Source organism: Chlorocebus sabaeus, chromosome 20, assembly GCF_047675955.1.
Source record: "Chlorocebus sabaeus isolate Y175 chromosome 20, mChlSab1.0.hap1, whole genome shotgun sequence".
NCBI lineage: Eukaryota > Metazoa > Chordata > Mammalia > Primates > Cercopithecidae > Chlorocebus > Chlorocebus sabaeus.
In genome coordinates, this window is record NC_132923.1 from 28262030 (window position 1) to 28286135 (window position 24106).

At 41.6% G+C, this 24106-nt stretch overlaps 1 protein-coding gene across 1 annotated transcript in view; it reads right to left on the minus strand.

The window, feature by feature from the left end:
- LOC103225889 (NBPF family member NBPF4-like) overlaps nt 1-15323 on the minus strand; it is a 64884-nt gene extending 49561 nt beyond the window's left edge. Inside the window, 5 exon segments of the mRNA XM_073008529.1 lie at nt 9586-9797; nt 10662-10734; nt 11777-11991; nt 12871-12970; nt 14384-15323. Coding sequence (XP_072864630.1) covers nt 9586-9797; nt 10662-10734; nt 11777-11991; nt 12871-12970; nt 14384-14621 — 838 coding nt within the window. The 5' untranslated portion in view covers nt 14622-15323.
- Between the last annotated feature and the right edge of the window lie 8783 nt (nt 15324-24106).

The window sequence follows — 24106 nt, forward strand, 5'->3', positions numbered from 1 at the left end:
GGGGACAGTCTGCCTGGGTGGGAGCTAAAGGAGAAGGGGTTTCAGTAGGAACAATCTGAGTTTTCCCTTTGTTACGCATGCCCAGAACATGCATCCCTGATGTCCCTGCTCTCAATAAAGCCACACAGTGACCCACGCCACACAGACAGACATCATGTAAATGCAGGTGATGTCACCTTTCCTGTCTGTGCCTGGGGACGCTGACACAGCAGGTGCCCAGGCTGGGGTGTCCCTGAAGTGAAAAACCTCTGTTTTAGCCCAGAGGGCTTTGGATTGTCTAACAAGACCATCATGATTATTCTTTTATTATTCATCTCCTCCCTGTGCCTCGAGGGAAAGTTCTAGAGAGCCCTCAGAGCACAGGAGAGGAGGAGCTGTTTTTCTCCCCACACAGGGTAGTAAGAACAGGCCAAGAGTTAGAGCTGTGAGGCTTTGAGAAAGAACCACGAGAAAGGGGGCTGGGAGGCTACAGACCAAACACTAACTGAGGCAAAATTTCTGGGTTCTGGGACATTTTGAATTTCCCATTGCCTATAATGGTTTGACCCTCTACCCACACATATCCATCCTATTGCCATATAGTGGGTGTCAGCAGACAGAGGCAATGTAGGAGAGGGACCAGACCCTTCCCGGAAATTCAGGGGCCACAAGAGCCACAGATCAGCATGTGCGGTTCCTTAGGAAGGTCACAGAGGACACGGTCCTCACATTACCCACTGCTCCAGTGGCGTTCGGGTGGCACCCCTTAAACAAATTATTTCCATTTCCTCAGGGAGAGGAATACACATTCTGAGTGGACTAAGAAGACTTCCAATGACCTCACGCCAGTCCAGGTCAGGTTCAGGATGGGGACTGGGTCTGCGGGGACAGGGTCTGCAGGGATGGGGCCTGCAGGGCCGGATCCATGTGGCTGTGGGGCTCCTCTCTCTCCTCCCCTCTCCACATCCTCATTCTCTGCAAGGTTTTCTAAGTTTTCTTAAAAATGCCTCAGTGTCCTCAACTCTAACATGGAGATGACACTGCCCACTTGGAAGTGTCCCTTGGGCCCTGAATGGGTTATAGCAGGACAGAGCTTGCTGGCTTTTACCCATTACTTTATCTTCTTGTAAGAGCAAGTAACTCTGCGATGTCCCCCAGTATATTGGATTATGTTGTAATGAAATTAGCAAAAATGCCAGAGTGGTGCTTGCAAAGGTGCAAGGTGCAAAAAACAAATTTTAATTGTTTCATGAATCACTGTGATCCTAGAAAAGCATTTGCTTTTTTTGAAACTCAGGAAGAAATGCAAAATGGGAAAGGGGATGGTCCCAGTAAGAAAGGCACTTACTGACCAAAATAGAATAGAGGCTAACATCTTTGTTGCTAGTTTCTTTCTCTCTCTCTGTGTGTGTGTGTGTGTGTGTGTGTGAGACACAGGGTCTCAGTTCGTTGCTCAGGCTGGAGTGCAGTGGTGCAATCGTGGCTCACTGCAGCCTCAACTAACCAGGTTCAGGTGATCCTTCAACCTCAACCTCCTGAGAAGCTGGGACTACAGGTGTGTACCACCATGCCCTGCTAATTCTTTTTTTGTGGAGACAGGGTTTCACCATGTTACCCCCACTGGTCTCAAACTCCTGAGCTCAGGTGATCCACCTCCTTGGCCTCCCAACATTCTGGAATTACAGGTGTGAATCACCACTCTGGCATTTTTGCTAATTTCATTACAACATAATCCAATATACTGGGGGACATCACAGAGTTACTTGCTCTTACAAGAAGATAAAGTAATGGGTAAAAGCCCCAACAATGCACATCAAATTCCCAGTATAGAGGTTAAAAAAAAAAAGAGAATGAGTAAGAAGAAATGAAAATTGGATTTTGTTTTTACACGTCCTGTGAAGCTGCTACCTCAAAGGGCACTTGCTCAGAGGAAGGGTTTTCTGGACGTCATGGCGACAGGAACCACTCTGCTTTGCTCATCGGTTACGCCAGAACCTCATGAGGGACACTAGTTGTGGATGGTTTTCATGAGAATATAGCACTGAGACCAAAACTTGATTGAAACTAAAAACCCACACGTGGAGAAAACCACTGGAGCTCTGCAGAGGATGCAAGCCTGGCCACGCATAAAGGAAGGGACGCTGGACTGCGTCAGTGGAGGGAAGACCCCTCAGAGGAAGTAAAGCCGCAGTCCCCAACCTTTTTGGCACCAGGGTCTGGTTTCATGGAAGACAGTTTTTCAGGGACCAGGTTAGGGGGGATGGTTTTGGGATGATTCAGGTACATTACATTTACTGTGCACTTTATTTCTATAAATATTACATTGTAATATATAATGAAACAATTATACAACTCACCATAATGTAGAATCAGTGGGAGCCCTAAATTCATTTTCCTGCAACTAGATGGTCTCATCTGGGATGACAGTCACTGGGAGACAGTGACAGATCATCAGGCATTAGATTCTCATAAGGAAAGCACCATCTAGATTCCTGGCATGTGCACTTCACAATAGGATTCGAGCTCCTGTGAGAATCTAATGCCCCTGCTGATCTGACAGGAGGTGGAATCCAGGCTGAAAAGCTCTCCCACTGCTCACCTCCAGCTGTGTGGGCCAGTTCCTAACAGGTCATGGACCCATAATGGCCCATAACCCCATGGCTGGGGATCCCTGAAGAAGAGAAACTAGCTTGGGACACAGGAATCATGAAACAGGTCTCCAAATAATTGGGCAAACCCCCAGAATACGTGGATGGCCAGAGAAGAGATAAGCACATGTAATTAGTAACATAATTTCAGAAAAGACAGATGCCCTATCTTAAAGAAGGAGGTCTGTTATATAAATTTCTCCAGCTGAGCTACTGTGGCCAAGAATTTGCAATAAGCCCTCACCACTCCCCTCCCTGGCCTGTTTTGATAGCCACAGCCTGCTCTTGTCAGAAGGAGCCAGATGACAGAGGAGTCACTTGGGACAGGAGAAGAGGACATTCTACCAAGTGGATGTCTGTGCTTAAAACTGCATCCAAGAGACAGATTCAGAACAAGCTCAATGTCTAGCGCCTGCTACAGAGATGGTCTGTCTCAGCTGCACAAGGTGCAGGAAACAAAACATATAGAGGCTGCCTGGGATGACAGTGGATTTTTTGACCTCCAAGATGGAGTACTCACAGGCTCCATCCAGAGCACAGCAGGCAAACTGATCCTCCAATGAGTACAATGTGCTGCTATAAGGCTGGTGGCAGTCAGACAGGTCATGGTGAACTGAGGGAGTCAAGTAAACTTCATCCACGGAGTCCTCTGGGATTTCCTGCTCCTTCACCTCTGGCAGCTCCTGGCTGAGCCTGGGGTAAAGAAGACAGAAGATAAACATCAGAGAGAACCAACACCAATATGCCCAGCTGGTTCTATAGGGAGGGCCTCAGGGAGGCCCAGAGGAGGCAAAGTATAGTCCCCTCAGAGAGATGCAACCATCCTTCCCTGTCTCAAGGAGGAGACACATCGTGACAGGCTCTCAGTGCACTGGGCAGGCAATGATCTGGGGAGGAAGGTAATGGAGTGATCCCTGTGGGAAACTGCCAGGATACAGTGCATTCGGCACTTTTGCATACATTTTGTTGAAATTAGCATCAGTGGCCAAATGAATGCAGGCTCTTCAGTCTTCACAGACAGAGTTCCTGTATCCTCAACATCTCTTGTTCTCAACATTGTGAGCATGACATGAGTTATTTTAAATCACTTCCCTGGTATCAAATACTTGTAAACATGGTAATGCCAAAGAGGCAGACATCAGATGTGCAACTCAACTTCACTTTAAGCAAAAAGGACAGAAAAGGGGACTGCAGAAAATGTCTGTGACTGATCAGTTCAACAGAGTCAACTGAATGCAGATTAGTAGAATTGAAAGGAATTAATAAGGAAGAAATATAAATACAGGTGTACAATGAAAAGAGTCAACATAATGAATACGGCTATTTCATGGTTGGCTGAACAGATGGAGCAGGTATATTCTGCACACTCTGATTTTCCCTGCATCTGAGACTCCGGATATCAACACTGAATTAACTGTCCATGATTCCTCAGAGTTACCTGGGGCATGGCGGGTCTTGATCTTCTACCTCCTCTTGATCCTTTTGAATTTCTGTAAATACATTGACAAAGGGACAGACACATGAAGCAGGTTCCCCCACACACAAACAATCCACTGTGCAATCCTAACATAGGAACATCAGTCTCCTCAGTGAAAGAAAAGGACACTGTGAGAGAAACATTCCAGGAGACCTGAGGTCCTGTCATGAAATCTCCCTGTTCTAGTAGATCATTATCCCAACATCATCTGTTCTGATTTTGTGCCAACAGTTATGCAAATTTTTCACACCAATTGAAGGCAAATACTCCAGCTGCTTTCTAGAAGGAAAACTGTAATATTCAGCCTTCTATCATCAAATACTCACATTGTTCATGGTTGCAAGGAGTTTAGACACTGAAATTCAAACGCAGGAGGGAATCTACACACCCTCCAATCAAAATGAATCTTTGGTACTACACAGAGACATTGGGTTTTCGTGACATCTAGGATTGACAAGGCCCAATCTTGTTTCTAGAAACATAACAAAAGGTAATGGACAGCTCAGCTAAAACAGGGTAACATTAAAGACATAGAGAATGAGGCTAGGTTCTTTGAAACATGGTTAATATCTTTAACAAAAAGTAGACAAAGATGCCACTGGCCTTGGGCAGGCATAGAATCTCATAGCACATGGTTGGGGACAGAAACCTGTAAGGAACACAATAGCTGGCAAGACAAATCTTATTCACATTAAGAGATCTGACTGATACCTGTTGGGGACGTGCTGCGTAGGTTGGTGTGAATTTGTCAATGTCGTGACAGTGGGCCAGGGTGACACAGGCATGGTCTGAGATGAGGAAGAGAGCAAAGCTCACTGACCCACCACATGTCTGTGCTTCTAACTTGATTTTTGATGCTGATGCAAACTATCCTGTGTCTGTGAGTCATGCCCACAGTAATGCCACGTCTCAGTCCAGCCAGGGATGTGAGGTGCAAGGATTACGGAGTCTACCTGGGACACCAACTGGAGATTTATCGTGTTCACAATGGAGTACTCACTGTCTACAAGAGCCAAGCTGACTTGCTCTTCTTCAAAACAGTACGAAGTGCTCCCATAAGGGTGGTAGGAGTGAGGTAGTTCAGGAAGGATGGAAGGAGTCAAGCAACATCCATCCAGTGACTCCTGGGGGACTTCATGCTTGTCCACCCTCAGCGGTCCCCTGCTGAGCCTGTAAGGTAGGAAGGAGTAAGGATTAATCCAAGGAGTTTCAGAGCCCTGCTGGCTTCACGTGAGGCAGGAGGGAGTGATGGCAGAAACAAATGGGGCAGCCCATTAAAGAGTTCAATATTCTCCTCTTTGTGGTGGGTCACAGTGTGGTTACCATGGGGTAGGTTGCAATACAGAGAGAGGGAAAGAGAGATAAGAGAGAGAGAAGCATCAGGAGTTCAGCGAAGTGCCCAGATCACGATTTTCTGAGGAAGGAGACTGAGTCTCTCTGTATGGTACAATCGTGACTTACTGAATATCCTGTTCCATAACGGTGGCTTCATTCCTTTCTTTTAAATGGTATTAAATTTTATGTGCAGTGGCCAAGTAAACGTAGGTTTTGTGCATTATAATATCCCCAAATCACAAGACATCAAGTCCTCTTTCTTTCAATACTGTGCATGGTATAACAATAATTTTTTCTACCTAATTTCCTTGCCTTGAAATGCTCACCACTGTGCTAATGCAAAATCAGCAGAAAACAAATATGCATCTCAGGCTGATGGACACCATAAGAAGAAGATACTTACTTTAAGGAAATCTGTGTGACTGATTAGTTGTTCACAAGGTCAATTAGTTTTATATACTGAACTTGAGAAGTTAATAAGAAATGGCAAACATTACAAGTATCACAATGAAAAATGTAAAACATGGTTAGAAAGGATCATTTCTGGTTGGCTGAAGGGATGAATTAGGTATATTCAGGACTTTCTGGTTTTCTGTGGATATGAGTTCCACAGATATCACCCCTGAATAGACAGCCCCTGATTTTTCTCAATTACCTGGGATCAATTGTTTCTTGTCCTTTCACCTCTTCAAGATCATTTCGCTGTTCTGTAAATAAATTAAGAGAAGACCAGCCAGATGAACTTGATCACATTTATACATTCACAACCTTGTGTCCAATCCTACCTAGGGGCATAAATAAACTCGGTGTGATAACAGGCTATTGTGAGAGAAACTTTCCAGGAGGCCTCAGGGTGAGCCTTGTGAGAAGTCACTAGGTTTGCTTTCCTGAGCCATCTCCCTGATATGCCATCTCCCTGATATGACAGGGAGCAAATCTCCCTGATATGACAGGTCATCATCACAGTCCCTTCTGTCCTGAGTCACAGCAAAATGTTAACCGTATCCTATTTACTAACAGATCCTGGAGATCTACTTAAATGCTTCCTAGCAGGTTACTGCAGTATTCAGTACGTTTCCTTCCGATAAGCTGTTTTCGGTGTTTTTGTAGAATGTACATTCAGAGGGACAGATTAAATCAAACGCATCTCTAATGCTACATGGAAACATAGGCCTTTCATGTGGCAGGGAGTTCCAGGGCCCAGCCTCCTTTCAGAAACATACAAAATCTAATAGTGGTGTTATGTTCTGGTACTCAGAGACTTCTTAGCTAAGACAAGCCTGCTAAAAGGGGAGGGAGTCTAGCCTGAGAGAAGTGAACGAGGGTAATGACAGCTCCAAGGATATAGATAAGGCTGCCAGTGGCCTTGGACAGGCAGAGAAACTCAGGTTGTTTGGGAGGAAAAATTAGAAGATTTCATGTGAGATGACAGATGAAATCTAAATCAGGAGGACTGGTGGTTACATCCTGCACCCAGGCTGCAGAGGCGGGTGTGAATTTGTCAGGTCAACCTTGGGTACAGTGATTTGACAATGGGGCGAAGATGAAAGACAATGTGTGGTTTTGGACGAGGATGGAGTACAACTCTGACTCCTAGGATGCCTTCCTTCAAAATCCTAAAGCCTGGTTCTAACCAGTATATAAGCATAGTGTCTTCCTGAAGTTATGACATCTCTCATTATGGACAGATTGTGTGGTGGAAAGAATAGGGAGCCTACCCAGAAAGCCAAGTGAAGTCTCATCCCATTTGGAATTGGAGTCATCCTTGGCAACATCCTGAGTGGAGCAAACTTTCTCTTCATCCAGTGCCAGGAAAGAGACTTCACTATGCAGGTAATGGTTGGACATGTCATGCTGTCCAGAATGAGACAAAACACATTCCCCTGTTAAGTCCTACAGGACTCCCTTCTGTTCAGCATCCTGCAGCTTCCTGAGGAGCCGGGTAGGATAGGATTGACAGAAGATTAGACCAAGAGTGATTCAACACCACAGTATGTCATGTGATTTGATGAGATACAAAGGGAGGGGTCACAGAAAGTGAAGGGGGAGTCTCCTCCAAGAGAGAAAACCCATCCTTCTAAATGTGGGGTGGATATGACTGCCCTGGAGACAGAGCAAACACAAGCAGCAGGTGCTTAGTGCACTTGCCACAAACGAGCTGCTGCAGGAGACCCAGACTCTCCCTGTAAACTAGCAGCATGACTTGCAGTAGAGAGAACTACCACAGGCCTTCACTTCCTTCACACAAATTGCGTTGACATTTACATGCAGCATCCAAGTGAACAGATATGTTTAGGCATTCCAGACACACAGATCCTGCATTTTTAAAGTCCTGTTTTTTTCAATATTTTGACATATGAAATTTTTATTTTTAATTTATTCAATTGCATTCAAGTACTTGTCAACATGCTGACACAAAACATACAGAAAACATATATGTATCTCACTCTTGATTAATCACATGGTCAGATCAGGAAATCCCTGAGTTTGGTCTATTCACCTGGCTCAACTGATTGTCGGTTCCCATGCTTGAGAGGGATTAAGAAATTGAAACCTATTCAAGTACCACAATAAAGATGACAACATTGTGAAAGGGGTAATTTGCAGTTGGATGAATGGATGAGACAATTCGATTCATCACTTCCTATTTTCCCTGGATCCATGGTGTCCAGGTGTCACTACTGAACTAACAGCCCACATATCCACAGTTACCTGGGGGGTACTGGCGCTTTCCCCTCCTCTTCCTCATGATCATTTTGATTTTCTGTAAACAAATTCAGAAGAGCAGGTCACAGTAAGGAAATCACACTTCACAAAAGACCAAATCAATGTCCAGTCGTGGCGCAAGACATAAATATCCTCAGTGTAAGAATATGACATTTTGACAGGACCATTCTGACTTATTTTCAGAAGTAGATGAGCCTTCTTTCCAGACCCATGGGATAAAATCTCTCCCATCTGGTAGATCATAATCACCTATCCTCTGACCTAAGTCTGTGTCAACAATTAAAGAAAACTTTTTCCACAAGATCTTCAAAAATGGCCCTAACTACTCTCCAGATGTGTTGTTGCAATACTGATTTATCTCATCATATATCATGGTCAATGAACGGTTAGAGAAATTTATATAGGAGACTGAACTGATGGATAAATACTAACAACCCCTGCAGAAAAAGGAGTGTGGTGCTACACAGAAACATTGGCCACTCATGGGGTGAGGAACTCAGGGCCCAGCCTTGTTTAGGAAAACTTCTAAGCAAGATAAAGTTAGAAGTGTTTATGTCCTGCTTTCAAGGTGACTGCTTAGCCGGGACAAGCTGACCTAAAGGAGACCAAGGCTGGGGCTGAGAACAGTGCATCCAGAGAAACATGTCCAAATACATAGGCAAGACTGTCAGCGGCCTGTGACAGGCATAGACACTCCATGGACATTATTATTGCAAGTGACAAGAGACACACGAACCGAGCCAGGAGGCCTGACAGCTACCTCCTGTATACAGGTGGCTATGACTTTGTCACACCTGCCTGTGGTCCAATATGCTAATATTTGGTCCAGGAAGACAAAGTCCATGCCATGGGCCAAGGAGGAGAGGAAAGTTCTCTGACCCTCAAGTAACTGTGTTTATTATTCCATCATAGTGTCTTTCTTTTTCTTCTTTCTTCTTTTCTTTTCTTTTCCCTTCCCTTCCCTTTCTTTCTCTCTGTCTCTCTCTCTCTTCTCTCCTCTCTCTCTCTCTCTTTCTTTTTCTTTTTTTGAGACAGAGCCTCACTCTGTCACTCAGATTGGAGTGCAGTGGTATAATTATGGCTTACTGCAGCCTCTACTTCCGGGGCTCAGGTGATTCTCCCCCGCTCAGTTGCCTGGGTAATTGGGATGACAGGCACGCACCACCATGCCTGTTTAGTTTTTCATATTCTTTGTAAAGGTGGGTTTAACCATGTTTCCCAAGCTGGTCTTGAACTCCTGAACTCAAGTGATCCACCCACCTGGGCCTCCCAAAGTGCTGGGATTATAGGTGTGAGCCACTGCACCCGGCTCCATTATAGTTTGTGATTCAAACCAATACGTATGTATACAGCCTGTCCTCAGAATTGATCTTCCTCAGCCTAGACAGAGGTGGGAGGGACAAAGAATAGAGAGGCTACCTGGGAGAACGGTTAGAGCTTCCTCCTCTTCATCATGAAAGCGTTCACTCTCTACAACCAGAGCACAGTCAACTTTGTTTTCCTCAAATGTGATTTTGGTGCTCCTGTGAGGCTGGTTGGAGTTAGAAGGGTTGTGACTATTTGAACAAGTGACAGCACATTCCTCCAGTGAATTCTGAGGGACTTCCTTTTCTTCAGCCTTCTGCACCTCCCTGATGAGCCCAGTGGGAGAGAGATGACAAAAGATTAATCCAAAAGTGATTGGAGCCCAAGAAGTCCTAGCTGGTTTTGAAAGGAGGCTTAAGGGAGTGGTCCCAGAATGCAAAGGAGAGGTTCCTTTTAAGAGGGAACAGGCGATCCTTTTCTGTCTGCAACAGAGCATGGCTGCCATGGGAACCAGAGAGGAAGTGAGCAGCTAGTGATCATTGCATTGGGTAGATAGGAGCTGAGCAGGATGGAGACTCAGCTGTCTCTGTATGGTACAGTCTTGACAGCACACACAGAGATCCAAAAACAACTGCCACACTGTGTGTCTAAGCTGGGTTGTAGTTCACTGTGGCCATGGGAATACAGGCGTTGAAGTCATTGTGGACTCTAGAGATGGCGTGCCTTCTAGATTTTTTTTTTAATTTTAATATTGTGACATGAAATGTAAATTTTTTTGTCTAAATACGTTTCTTCATGTTCAACTTTGCTAGGTGCTTCCTATTTCCTCTGCTTGTTGCCTCTCTGTTATTTATCTTTACTAAAAGGAACCTAAAGACAACCATGTATAAAGCAGCTTTGCATGTCCTCCTGACTTTCACTACAGAGAAGAAAAGTTCTCCTCTGGGTGTGCAGGAAGTCCCTAGGGCTGTGAGTTCATCTAGGGTCATGCTTACGTGTACCATGAAGACAATGGACAAGCATGTTAACAGGGCTATTTCCTTGCTGGGTGAGTGCATGAAATCAGTGGACTCTGCAGCTTTCTTATCCTGCATCTGGAATCTGTGACTACCTTCACCCGCCTTGTGTTCTTTCTGAGACCTTTTTCGTATTTTATCACCCATTACCCGCTCCTGATTATTCAGTGTTACCTGGGGGCAGGTGATTCCTGTACTTTCTCAACCTCCTCATCCATCTCATCTTCATCCTCATCTTCATCATTTTCTGCAAATACAGAAGTGTCCATTCAGATGTGTCCCACTTCATCTACGTAAGTACAGTGAGCCATATGTGTACAGAGACATGAAGATCTATGTGTTTGAGTCCACACTGTACTGAAAGCTCTCATGTTTTATCTCTAAAAAAATGCCCTGGCATCTTTTCCTGATCCATGAGGCAATGCGTTTCTGATCTGGGGGGTCACCATCAAGATGTGGTCAAATATTGAAAAGACCCTCTGCTCTTCATATCACTGGAGGCTCGTCCAGCTTCTCTGAACTTCAGCAGCTGTCTCCCCAATTCTGCCATAGATCTGATTCCTAGGCACAGACTCTGGGTCCTATCACAACTCGCATTTAGAACCTATATCTTTCTTTTAGAACAGGACAAACAACCTTGTCCCACAATATTCCATACATTACGGACTTCATGGGCCCTCCAAGTGGCTTCCATTGTGTTATCCAGGGACAACCTGTCCATGGGGAGTGCTCCAGTCTAAACCACTTCCTACCACCAAATGCCACCACATCAAGTGACTTCTCCAACACGACACAGTGAGGGGCTTTATCTCATTGAGAAATATAGTCATAAGTGTTCCTACATTTGAATGCCAGAGACAATTTGTTTGCCTTCACAGAATTAGACATAGAAACCCAGGAAGGATAAATTAATCAGTTGCCCACAGTTGCTAGAGACATTGCTGAAGATAGAGCCTGGGAACCTTCACTCTTAGTCTGGGTGTCTTTTCACTTTAACAAGCTGCCTCCTGTCACAGCCTCCTTCCTGTCCTTTAAAACTGGACAAATGCTGCCTCTTGCTCCAAAGACCACGTTCCATCAAGAAAGGAGGAGAGCTTTGCAATACTGTGACCTCCAACCCCATGGGTTTCCCATCTCTATTCCTACCCAGGAAGTCCTGGTCATGTCATGGCCACAAATGTTTACTGGAAAGACACACTACCCGTAAAGTTGTCATTGTGGAGGTGTAGAGGTCTGGAGACTTCCATAAGCCTGGAGCTGTGTGTCATCAGGACCCATGGCCAGCTTACCTGGGCTCAGCTTGTGAGCAAGGTGCTCTGCCAGCCTGCACCCCTCAGCCAGCTGCTCTCGGAGGTCCTGACCCTGGGACTTTTCAAGGTCATCAGGAGTGAGGAGGGCCTTGAAATGCTGATTCAGTGAGCGGGAGGCATCTCTCCCTTCCTGTAACTTCTCCCGTAACTGGGTCAGCTCTCGTGCCTGAGAGTGAACCAGGGCTTTATATTGCCTAAGGTGAGATAGTAGAGAAGATTTAATAATGGAAAGGGATGAGTGATCAGTTCTAATACTGCAACAGAGGTTTCTTTTAGAATGTCCTCAAGGAGCCTTCCAAGCAGAAGGTCAGAACATGTTTGGGGAGATGTCTGTGGTCAAGACACACATATATACACACACACACATATATATACACATACATATACATATACACACACACACACACACACAGAGCCTTCTGATATATCAGAGAGTGCTTCTGTAAGATCCTCATTAATGTTCCATTCATCTTTTTCTTCTGTATACAAAAGTCGGTGTCTTCCTAAATCAGTTCCACAAGAATGTCCTTTGAATTCCTCACTTTGGCCATGGGCATCTCTATGTGAAAATTCACTTAGCGCATCTTGCAGTGACTAGACACAAGCCATGCACAGAAATGTGGCCAGGTGCAGATGGGGTGAATTGAAAAGATTAAAGAAGAAAAGAATGACAGGGTCAAGAAGGCAACACTGATTGAATGAATGAAACGCTGCAGTCAGTCACGAGGTGATTCTGACTAAGAGTAAAGGTGGTGGTGATCTCACACCATTTTGAGTACCCTAAATGCTTCTGAGTGGTTCACTTGTTTTTGGTTTATTTTGTGTTATGCAAATTTTACCTAAACAATTAGTGGCTTCAAGAAGAGAAAACAAGGCTTAAGAAACAACTGCAATCAATAACTTACTAAGATGACTGTTCTCTGTTTTATAAATATTTGTGTGACATGTGCCTGCCATGTAAATGCCTGCCCTTGTCCTGGCCCAGCTTAGCTCTTAGTTCTCCCAGCTGAGTTGCTGCACTTCAGAGATTCACACCCCTGCCCCACTGCCTGCCCCCCACGGGGCCTACTCACCCGAGCTCCTCAGCTTGTCTGAGCTTCTCTGTCAGCTTCTCCGTGAATTGCTGTTCATCCCTCAGCACAGAGTCTATGATGTCTTTGTACTCTTCACACTCTGAGAAAAGACAGACACACCCGCCTCAGTGGAAGGCTGGACATGCTGCTGGGATCACTGCCTACAGGGCAGGTGGCAGCATCCATCCCAAGGATGAAAGCAGCCCCAGTACCAGGCTCCAGGCAGGCATTTCCACATCTTTATTTATCAACCTCCCAACATTCTAGCATCTGATACTCCCCAACTTAGAGATGGGAAGAAAGAAACTCAAGGGCCCATCAAGTAGCTTGAGAAGATGATTCACCTGGAACAAGGCAGAGTCAGAATTCACAGCCCCTGAGGTCTGACTCTGTATCTTGGGTCACTTCCCCAAGCCTTGCAGCCTCTCCTGTAAAACAGTGCACTGGGGCATGAAGTAATGATATCCTGCAGAGTCGGAAAGACCCTTAGCACTATGGGACTCATGGTTTCCCTTGTACCGGGAATTTCAAGTGCAAATATATCAAACATTTAAAAAATCATAACTGGATATAATTTCATAAAATATGAGGCATAAGACCGTGAGGCAACGACAGAAATATGCCCAAATACTAATGAAGTTTGAATTAAGCTAGAAACAGTAGAATGAAGAACAAATACATAACGTTTACTCTGTTCCAAGAACTGTTCTAGGAAATATACAAGAAATAGGTCACGTAATTCATTGCAGTAATTTACAGAGGTAGGTATTATTATAGTACCCAATGAACAGATGAGGAAACTGAAGCAAAGAGAAGATAGGCAACTTGGATGGAACCCAGGATTCTGGCCCAGGATCTCTGCTCTGCACACTACACTGCTACCTCCAGAATGTCTTATGTGCCAGCTTTCTTCCTCTTTAGGAACAAGAGCTTGTGCCCCAGGAAGCAGGGCTTCCCTCTCACTGGGACACTACCTGCTTTGAAGGGTGTCACAGATACCACAGTTTCTGTTAGGAGCCGACTCTTCTTTAAGCTCCTTAGAGCGGGTACAGTGTACGGTTGCCATATTTACCCCAGAGTCCACCAGACGGAGCTTTGCCTATTAGGCCTCAAAGAAGCTCGAACTGAATGGAAGTTCATTAGTCCCAGATATTTTGACCAAGAGACTAGATGTTATACGTCTGCAGGATCTTGTATAGTACAGAGAGAATTCTCATAAACATGATTTAGCCCCTTACTCAGGAAAACAGGTGGTTCTGTGCCTGTGTCAGCAGTCAACATGTTGGATTTTAACTCTAGTTCCATCTCATGCCAGACTGCAGTTGTGGAAAAGTTGCTAACCTCTTTGTGCCTGTTTTCCATGTTTAACAAAATGAGGTTAAAATACCCACTTCTATTGTCCTAGAAGTATGGGAAGGATGACATTAATTTTGATGAAGAGACCGTTCAGTTTCTCAGAGAGAAGACAGGTGATCGGCCCTCACTTTAGTGATGGTGAATCTATAGAACTTACTGTATTTCTTCAGCTGGTTGGCCAGGGAGTAGGCAGTAGCTTGAGTTATAAGGAATTTCTCTTTGAGGTCTCGGAACTGCTGGTTGCTCTCTGCCACCTGGGAGCGCAATTCCTGGTTGATTTCTAGAACGTTCATCTCTGCCCTCTTGCTGGACAAAGGGTCGGCAGATACCACCATGCTGATGTTTGTGGCGGAAGAGGTAGAGCCAGGGACTGGGGAGAAGAAACCCAAACACATGATGTGTCAAAAACTACTGAAATCAATTAGGTTTAATCAGGACTGAGAGATGATAATAACTGGAATTGTTAACTTACGGTTGAGAAAAACTTGATCAACACCCAACAACACTTTAGAGTCCTTAACTGCAAAAACAGCGTCCAGGACACCTGAGCTCAGAGGTGAAGGCCCTGCCTACAGCTCCGACTCTGACAAGAGTGAGGGAGGTAGCAGCCAGTGTGCCAGGTAACGGTCTGCAGTTGCAATAACAGAATTAGAAGGTGGGGGTGTCATGGAATCTTAGGAGCCCTGTATTCCAATTGCCCAGCCTGTGCTGAAACACTTGGCTCCCTGGTCTCACCTGAGGGTCACTGATGGGGACCATTTCTTCAGCAGTCACTCTCAGTATTAGTGCACCCTTGTGACAATGCTATAGGCCCACCTCTTTCCCAATACATCAAGCATGTTCCTCATTGCTCATCTCTTGTGTGCATAAAATCATCAAGGTAGAGATAGTTTCCCCTAAGGTTATGTTTTCTTAGCGGTAGTCACAAAGTCAGAAAGACCAGAAAGTTATATGGCTTATTTGAGGTCACACAGGGATGAGTCTTGAGCACTGTCAATGAAAGCAATCACAATATTTATTCAGTGATTATTCATAGAATCCATATAATTCAGTGAATATTCATATAATTATGAATAATATTAATTGACCAATGTGTACCAAACATTTTCCCCAAAACTGCACATATTTAGACTTTGTGTTTTCATCATAATCCTTAAGGTAATGTTATTATCTATAAGAAACAGGTATGAAACCTGAAGAAGAGGATAGCAAATCATGTATTTGGCCATATTTCCATTTTTTTGTTTCTGTGATTCTGGCAGAATGACCATATTGAGTCAAGGGACTAGTATTCACTACTGTATCATTTTCCAGAACAGAGATGTGCCTTACTAGAGTATTTGGGGTCAAAGTTTAGAAGTGTCTGCAACCTCGCTTTAACAGTATGGGAAATAACCTCTATTACCTGGAATTTCAATGGAACTTCCTAATATACAAGAGAAGTATGACACTTGGGTCTTCCCTTGGCTATATTTAATTCACTCTTCTATAGAATACCAATGATTCTCATTAAGATTTTTGCCTTTTTGTAACCATGATATATGTTTTTTATAGAGAAGATTTTACTCTTATCTCTATTTTAAAGAATAAATATAAGCTATGGCTTAGGTTTTATGCCCTGGACTTAATATTTTTCTGATTTCTGTTTTGAGGTTAAATTCTCATGTAAATAGAAAAATACTCGTTATTACTTATAAGAGCAAATTAGTTATTGGTTTGAGTTTCTGAAGTCGAAGCACAAACTTTTGTTTTTAATCTTTGTCTGTCCCCATCAGCGCCACTCATTGTCTCTTCAGTATGACCAGGCCGTGTCCTGCACTTACCCTCATCCTGCTGAACCATTTCCATGCACTGTCCAATTCCATCAGTGATTCAGGCTCTTCTCAAAGCTCTCTGAAATTGGTCGAGGTCTCAGAATGTCAGACACTTTCCAGACACAAAAGCAAGCCATACTGTAGAGTGGGCAGCTGTGTTCCAACCTCCCTGAAGTTGGCAGGGATGTCCTAGGGCAGGAAGGAATGCTTTCCCTTTTTAGGGGGTCTTTTCTTCATGTCTCAGTGCCTCTGATCTAGTGAACACAATTGTCCTGAATGTGAAAGAACTTGCTAAATTTCTGGTTTCTTGTTAGGTGGCTAGAACAGATTTATAAGACTTACTTACCCAAGTCTGCTGAAGTTTGAAGTCTTAGCAGTATGATTCCTTTTCTTGTAAGTTGAGCAGCTTGGAGAAAATTGGCCCTGTTGCCATGCAAAAAGATGTAAACTTAACATCTACTCAAAGCAAGCTTGAATTTGAAACTAGGGCTTCCACTGTTCCAAGGTTGGACTGTCACTGCCTCAGGCATGTGTCCCGAAGGGCTCGTGTCTCTGCCATACTCAGGATAAAGATGGAGCCCAGCAAGGCATGTCTCCATCACTTCTAGGTTCCCCCAACAGTTTTCTCCTCTTTAGAGACTGCATTGAATACATTCTTGTTCTGCTTTTGTGTTTTGGCTTTGGAATGATGTGATGGAGCTCAATGGTTCCTACCCCTAAGTTGATCAGAGTAAGAAACACCTGGAAGGTCAGTGCAAATACAAGTCCAGTGTCCTCCTTGCAGGGATTCTGATTCAGTACCCTCAGGTGGGGCCTGGAATGTGTTTGTTAACATGACTCAGATGTGCAGTCAGTTTGGGGACACTCTGATACCACGGACCTTACAGTTTATGGGATGATTCTGTTTTACTGATGAAGAAACCAAGGCAGAGAGAGTCTGTAACTCGCCCAAGTTCCCTTTGCTGTAAGTACTGGAGCCAGATCTCGGGAAGAGTCCCCTTTCCCCAATCCGCTTTCCACATTTTCCAATTCAGTTGTGTAGGTGCTTTCCAAGTAGGTGTTTCTCTCCCCTGTACCTCATTTCTGCAAAACAAGCAAACACACATTAAAACAAACAAACAAAAAACAAAACGAAACAAAAAAAATTCTTGAATTCAATTTGTTTCATTTAATACATTTCCTCACAACATGCAGTCAGCATTATATTCTGGCCACTTACTATTAATGTGAGATGCTTGTTTTTTTTTTTTTTTTGAGAGAGATTCTCATTCTGTCATCCAGGCTGGAGTGCAGTTGTTATTAGAGCTCCCTGCAACCTCGAACTCCTGGGCACAAGCGATCCTCCTGCCTCAGCTTTCCAAGTATCTGGAACTCTAGGCACACATCACCATTTCTGGCTAATTTTTTGTTTTAAAATTTTTTGTAGAGATGAGGTCTTGCTATGTTGCTCAGGCTGGTCTTAAACTTCTTTCACTTAAGAACTTTTTATTGAAAAGTCTTTCATTTCCCCAATGAAAAGCACTGGTGTCTTTGTTTTTAAAAACTTTAAATAACTGTATATATATGAGCATAATGTTTGAGTCTGTATTCTTCGTATGTTGATATACTTCATATACTTACACTAGTACCATAGTTTTTAAATGATTGTAGCTCTAAAATGAGTTGAAATCCAGCAGAATAACTCCTACAACTTACTGCTTCTTCAGGACTGACTTGCCTGTTCTAGGTTCTTTGATTTTCAAATACATCTTGAAATTAGGTTTTACATTTCTCTAAAAATTCCTACTAGAAACAGTAATCAGAACTATGTTGATGTAATATCCTAACAAAATTGAATCCTCCAATCCATGAATGTAATATATTTCTCTATTTAGTCTTCTCTAATTTCTCTCACCAATAGCTTTCAGGGGCTTTGTACCTGCTTCATTATATGTATTCTTAAGCATGTAATGATTTTGGATATTAATCTCTGTAATTTTTTATTGAATTTCATTTTCTAGCTGCTAATTGCTAGTATGGAGAAATTAAGATAACTAAATCAACATTATAAAGGTATTTATTAGGTACAATAGACTGCACCACTTTAAAATGTGTAATCCAATGCATGTTTACAAATATACACACTAATGGAACTACTGCTACAATCAAGATATAGGAATTTCCATAAGCTCAAAGTTTCTTGTAACCCTTTGCAGTTCATCACTCTTTCAACCCTCAGGTCTGAGGAGTCAGTGTCACTTTCTGGCAGCGCATTTTTAACCATTTTCTATAAATGAAATTATACCTGTGTTCTTTTGTGTCTGCCTTCTTTCATGTGTTATATTAATTTTAAAATCCATCCATGTGAGTATTTTCAGCAACAGTTAATGCCTTGTAATTGCTAGGTAGTATTCCTTTGCATGGCTATACCATGTCTGTTTATACATTCACTTGTTGCTGGACATTTGTGTCATTCTAGGTTTGGGCTATTTTGAATAAAGCATCATGAGCATCCACATGCAGATCATTGTGTGGATATAGTGTGTAAATTCCTAGGAGTGGAAGGACTGTCCATCTGATCTGTACATGTTTAGTCTTACAAGAAACTACTAGCCAGATTTTCAAAGGAGTTGTACCATTTTTCATTCCCACAAGTATAAAACTTCCAAGTGCTTATATCCTCACTGATATGTGGTATTTTCAGTCTTTTTAATTTTAGCTGTTCTGATGGATAAGTAGTGGTATCTCATTGTTGTATTGATTGAGCTCCCTGATGACTAAAGAGTTGAGCATCTTTTCATTTGCAAATTGACCATTTATGTATCTTATTTTCTGAAGTATCTATTCAAGTCTTTTGAGAAATTGTTTCATTGTGCTGTTTATCTTATCAGACTGCATTATATATATATATTATTAAAAAATACTTTGTTGGAGATAAATATAATTTCTCCTATATTGTGGCTTCTTTTTATGTTCTCTGAATGTTACCTGTTTTGGAGATAAAGATAGATAATCATCAAAAGGTGATTATGTATATATACATATAACTATGTTCATGTCTAAGAATCATTTATTATACATATATGTAAGGATCTATTTCTGAGTTCTCTTTTGTCTTATATTGATATATGTTCTATTTTTTCAACAATACACATTATCTTGATTTCCATAGCTGTATAGTAAATCTGGAAATAGGGAGTGAATACATTCACGATTGTTCTTTTACAATATTGCTCTCTTATTATTATTGGTCATTGACATTTTCATAGAAATCAGCTTATAAATTTCTACCAAATTGCCTGTTGGAATTTTTGTTAGAATTGCATTGCATCTGGAGATCAATTTGGATAGAACTGGCTTTTTAACTATAACAGCTCTTCTGATTCATGACAAGGTTTACCTCCCCACTAATTTAGTTTTTTTTTTTTTTTTTTTTTTTTTTAATAATTTCTCAAAGCAGTGTTTTGTAGTTTTCAGTGTACTGGCCTTACACAAATTTTGTTGTATTTGTTTCTAAGCACATCATGAATTCAGATGTTACTTTAAATGAAATTGTATTTTTATTTTATTTTCCAAACACTCATTGCTAATATACAGAAATACAACAGACTATTTATATTAAACTTACATTCTGCAACATTGCCAAATTCACTTAATAGTTTTGGTAGATTTTTGTAGATTTTTGGAATTGTTTACATACATAATCATGAACTGTGAAGAAAGATAGCTTCAATTCTTTCTTTTCAATCTTTGCAATGTTTCTATTTATTTACTGTTCTTACTTTATTGCAATGGATAATATCTCTAGTATAATGCTGGATTGAAAGAGTAACAGCAGATATTCCACGTTTTTCTCTATTTACTATAAAGCATTCAATCTTATTAATGTTACCTGTGGGTTTTTCAAATCTGTCCTTAGCAGGGTTGGAAGTGTTGCCTTCTGTTCTTATCAAACTGAGAGTTTGTTTTTTTTAATCGTGAAAAAACTTTTCAATTTGCCAAATGCTTTTTCTGTGTATGTCAAGGTAATCACATGGTTTTTCTTTTTTGTCTTGATAATATGCAGAATTATATTAGTTTTTTAAATATAAAAAGATTTATTAAATCAAACTTGGCAGTTTTAAAATAATATGTAAACTTTTAGCAATTATATTGAGATATAACTTACATGCAAAAAACTGCACATAATTAAAGTGTATAATTTAAAAAGCTTGAACATCGTATACATCTGCAATCAAGATAGTAAACATATACAGGCATGGTGGCTCATGCTTGCAATGCCAGCACTTTGGGAGGCCAAGGCAGGTGGATAGATTGAGCTCAGGAGTTCAAGACCAGCATGGGAAACGTGGTGAAACCCCTTCTCTAAAAAATACACAAAATTGGCCAGACATGGTGGCATGTGCTTGTAGTCGCAGCTACTTGGGAGGCTGAGTTTGGAGGATGACTTGAGCCCAGGAGACAGAGGTTGCAGTGAGCCAAGAATGTGCCACCGCACTCCAGTCTGGGTGACAGAACCACACCCTGTCTCAAAAAAAAAAAAAAAAAAAGATAGTGGATATATCGGATATATCTACCACTTCCAAAGTGTCCTTGTGTCAGTAGTAATTCCTCCCTCACCTTTCTACCTCAACTCAGACAACTACCAGTTGGCTTTGTATCATAATAGATTAAGTTTTCTATAAATAGAATTATACACTATGTAAATTATTTTGGTTTTTAAAATTCAGAATTATTTTGAGATGTAGCCATGTTGTCATGTGTATTAATAGATCACTCTGCTATACTGCTAATATTCCATATGATGAATATATCACAATTTATTTTATTTATTCATCTGTTCATGGATTTGGATGGCTTCTGGTTATAAAACTAAAGCTTTTATCAACAAATCTGTATGGACATATCCTTTCCTTTCATTTCAGTGAAATAGCAGTATCATATGGTAGGTACAGATTTACTATTTTAAGAAGCTGCCAAAGTGTTTATAACGTGCTTGTAAAGTTTCACATTTCCATCAGCAGTGTATGAGAGTTTTTGTTTCCATACATCTTTGCCGATATGTGGAATGGTGATTCTTTTGACTTTTGTCATTTTACTTGGTATACAGTGGTTTAAATTTGCACTTGCCTAATGACTAACGATATTGAATACCTCATCATATTGTTATGTGACTTCCATATATCTTCTTTGCTGAATATCTCTACAAATCTTTTATTCACTTGAAAATTTGATTGTCTCTTTATTAATAAATTTTGAGAGTTCCCTTAGTGTTGCAGACAGAGGTCCTTTATCAGATCTATAATTTCCAAATATTTTCTCCTTAAATATGGCTTGTCTTTTCTTTCTCTTACCAATGTCTTTGAGGAGCAATTTTTTAAAGTGTTATTGAAATGTAATTTATTGTTTTGTTCTTTTACCAGTTCTTAGGGGGAATGCGTCCAGCTTTTGCCCATTCCATATGATGCTGGCTGTGGGTTTGTCACAGATAGCTCTTATTATTTTGAGATATGTTCCTTTGGTGTGTATTTTGTTGGGAGTTTTTTAACATGAAGTGATATTGAATTTTATCAAAAGCCTTTTCTGCATCTATTGAGATAATCACGTTTTCAGTTTTAGTTCAATTTATGTGATGAATCGTATAATGTATGTTGAACCAACCATGCATCCCAGGAATGAAGCCTACTTGTTCATGGTGCATTGGCTTTTTGATGTGCTGCCGGGTTGTATTTGCTAGTATTTTCTTGAGGAGTTTTGTATCTATGTTCATCAGGCATATTGGCCTGAAGTTTTCTTTTTATGTTATATGTCTCTGCCAGGTTTTGGTATCAGAATGATGCTGGCCTCCTAATATGAGTTAGGGTGGAGTCCTTCCTCCTCAAGTTTTTGGAATAATTTCAGTAGAATTATTACCGGGTCTTCATTATAGAAGAATTTAGCAATGAATCCACCTGTTCCGGGCCTTTTTCTGGTTAGTTGGCTTTTTATTACCAATTGGATTTCAAAACCCCTTAATGGTCTGTTCCAGGATTTCAGTTTTCTCGTAGTTCAATCTTGGGAGAATGTATGTTTCCAGGAATTTACTTATCTCTTCTAGTTTTATTTTCTGAATTTGTTGAGCTTTTTTATGTACTTTCACATCTCAATTTTATTCAGTTCAGCTCTGATTTTGGTTTTCCTTTCTTGTGCTAGCTTTGGGGTTGGTTTGCTTTTCTTTTTCTAGTTCCCCTTGGTCTAATGTTAGGTTGTTAATTTTTTTCTTTGATTTTTTTCAGCACAGAGTTGTTGACTCCTAGATTTTTCATTTGAGCTCTTTCTAACTTCTACAAAAATGCCCACTTTTACCATTCCTATTCAACATGGTACTGGGAGTCCTAGGCAGAGCAATCAGGCAAATGAATGAAATAAAAGGCATTGAAATACAAACAGAGGAAGTCAAACTATCTCCCTTTGTTGATGATTTAATTCTATACCTAGAACATCCCATTTTTTTGCCCAAGACTATCCTTTCCTCATTGGGTGTCATTGGGGTCATGGTCAAATGTAGTTGACTGAATGTCTTTGCCCAAAGGCTCCTAGAAATGATAAGCAACTTCAGTAAAGTTTCAGGATATAAAACCAATGTACAAAAGTAGTAGCATTTCTATACACCAATAACATCCAAGCTGGGAGCCAAATCAAGGATGCAATCCCATTCAAAATAGCCACAAAGAGAATAAAATGCCTAGGAATACAGCTAACTAGGGAGATGAAAAATCTCTACAACAAGAATTGTAAAACACTGGAAGGAAATCAGAGACAAGACAAACATATAGAGAAACATACCATGCTCCTAGGTGAATTAATGCAGAAACAGAAAACCAAATACTGCACATTCTCACATATAAGTAAAAACATCATTTGTGATGGACATTTAAGTTGTTTCCATATCTTGGCTATTGTGAATAATGCTGCAATGGATACGGGAGCGCAGATATCTCTAGTAGGTGCTGATCTCACTTCTTTTGGATATATACTCAGAAGAGGGATTGCTGGGTCATATTTTTAATTTTTTGAGAAAACTCCATGCTCTTCTCCATAAGGACTGTACCAGTTTACATTTCTACCACCAGCGTACAAGTGTTTCCTTTTCTACACACCCTTGCCAACACTTCTCCTTTGTCTTTTATACAGTTGCCAACCTAACAAGTGTGAGGTGATATCATGATTTTGACTTGCATTTCCCTGATGATTAGTGATATCAAGCAACGTTTCATATACGTGTTGCCCATCTGTTTGCTCTCTTTGGAGAAATATCTATTCAGGTCCTTCGTCCATTTTTTATTTATTCAGTGATTGAGTTCTATGAGTTCTTTATATTTTGGATTTAACCTCCTTAACAGATACATGGCTTGCAAATATTTTCTCCAAATCCATCGGCTGCCTTTTCATGTTGTTGATTGTTTCCTTTGCTGTGCAGAAGCTATTTGGTTTGATGTGGTCCCTTTTTTTTTGGCGGAGTTTCGCTCTTGTTGCCCAGGCTGGGGTGCAGTGGCACAATCTTGGCTTGCTGCTACCTCCAATTTCTGAGTTCAAGCGGTTTTCCTGCCTCAGCCTCCTGAGTAGCTGGGATTATAGGCTTCTGCCATCACGCCTGGCTAATTTTTTGTGTTTTCAGTAGAGATGGGGCTTCGTCATATTGGGCAGGCTGGTCTCATACTTCTGACCTCAGGTGATCCACCTGCTTCGGTCTCCCAAAGTGCTGGGATTGCAGGTGTGAGCCACCATGCCCAGCTGGTCCCATTTGTTTGTTTTTGCTTTTGGTGTCCTTCCCCCTGCAACCCCCACCCCACCCCGCAAAACAAAAGTCATCACCAAGACCAATGTCAAGGAGCCTTTCCCCTTTGTTTTCTTCTTGGAGTTTTATGATTTTAAGACTTACACATAAGTATTTAATCCATTTTGAGTTGATTTTTGTGTGTTTTGTATATGAGTCCAATTTCATTCTTTTGCACGTGGATACCCAGTTTTTCTAACACCCTTTATTGGAGAGACTATCTTTTCCTCATTGTGTGTTATTGGGGGCATGGTCAAAAAGTAGTTGAGTT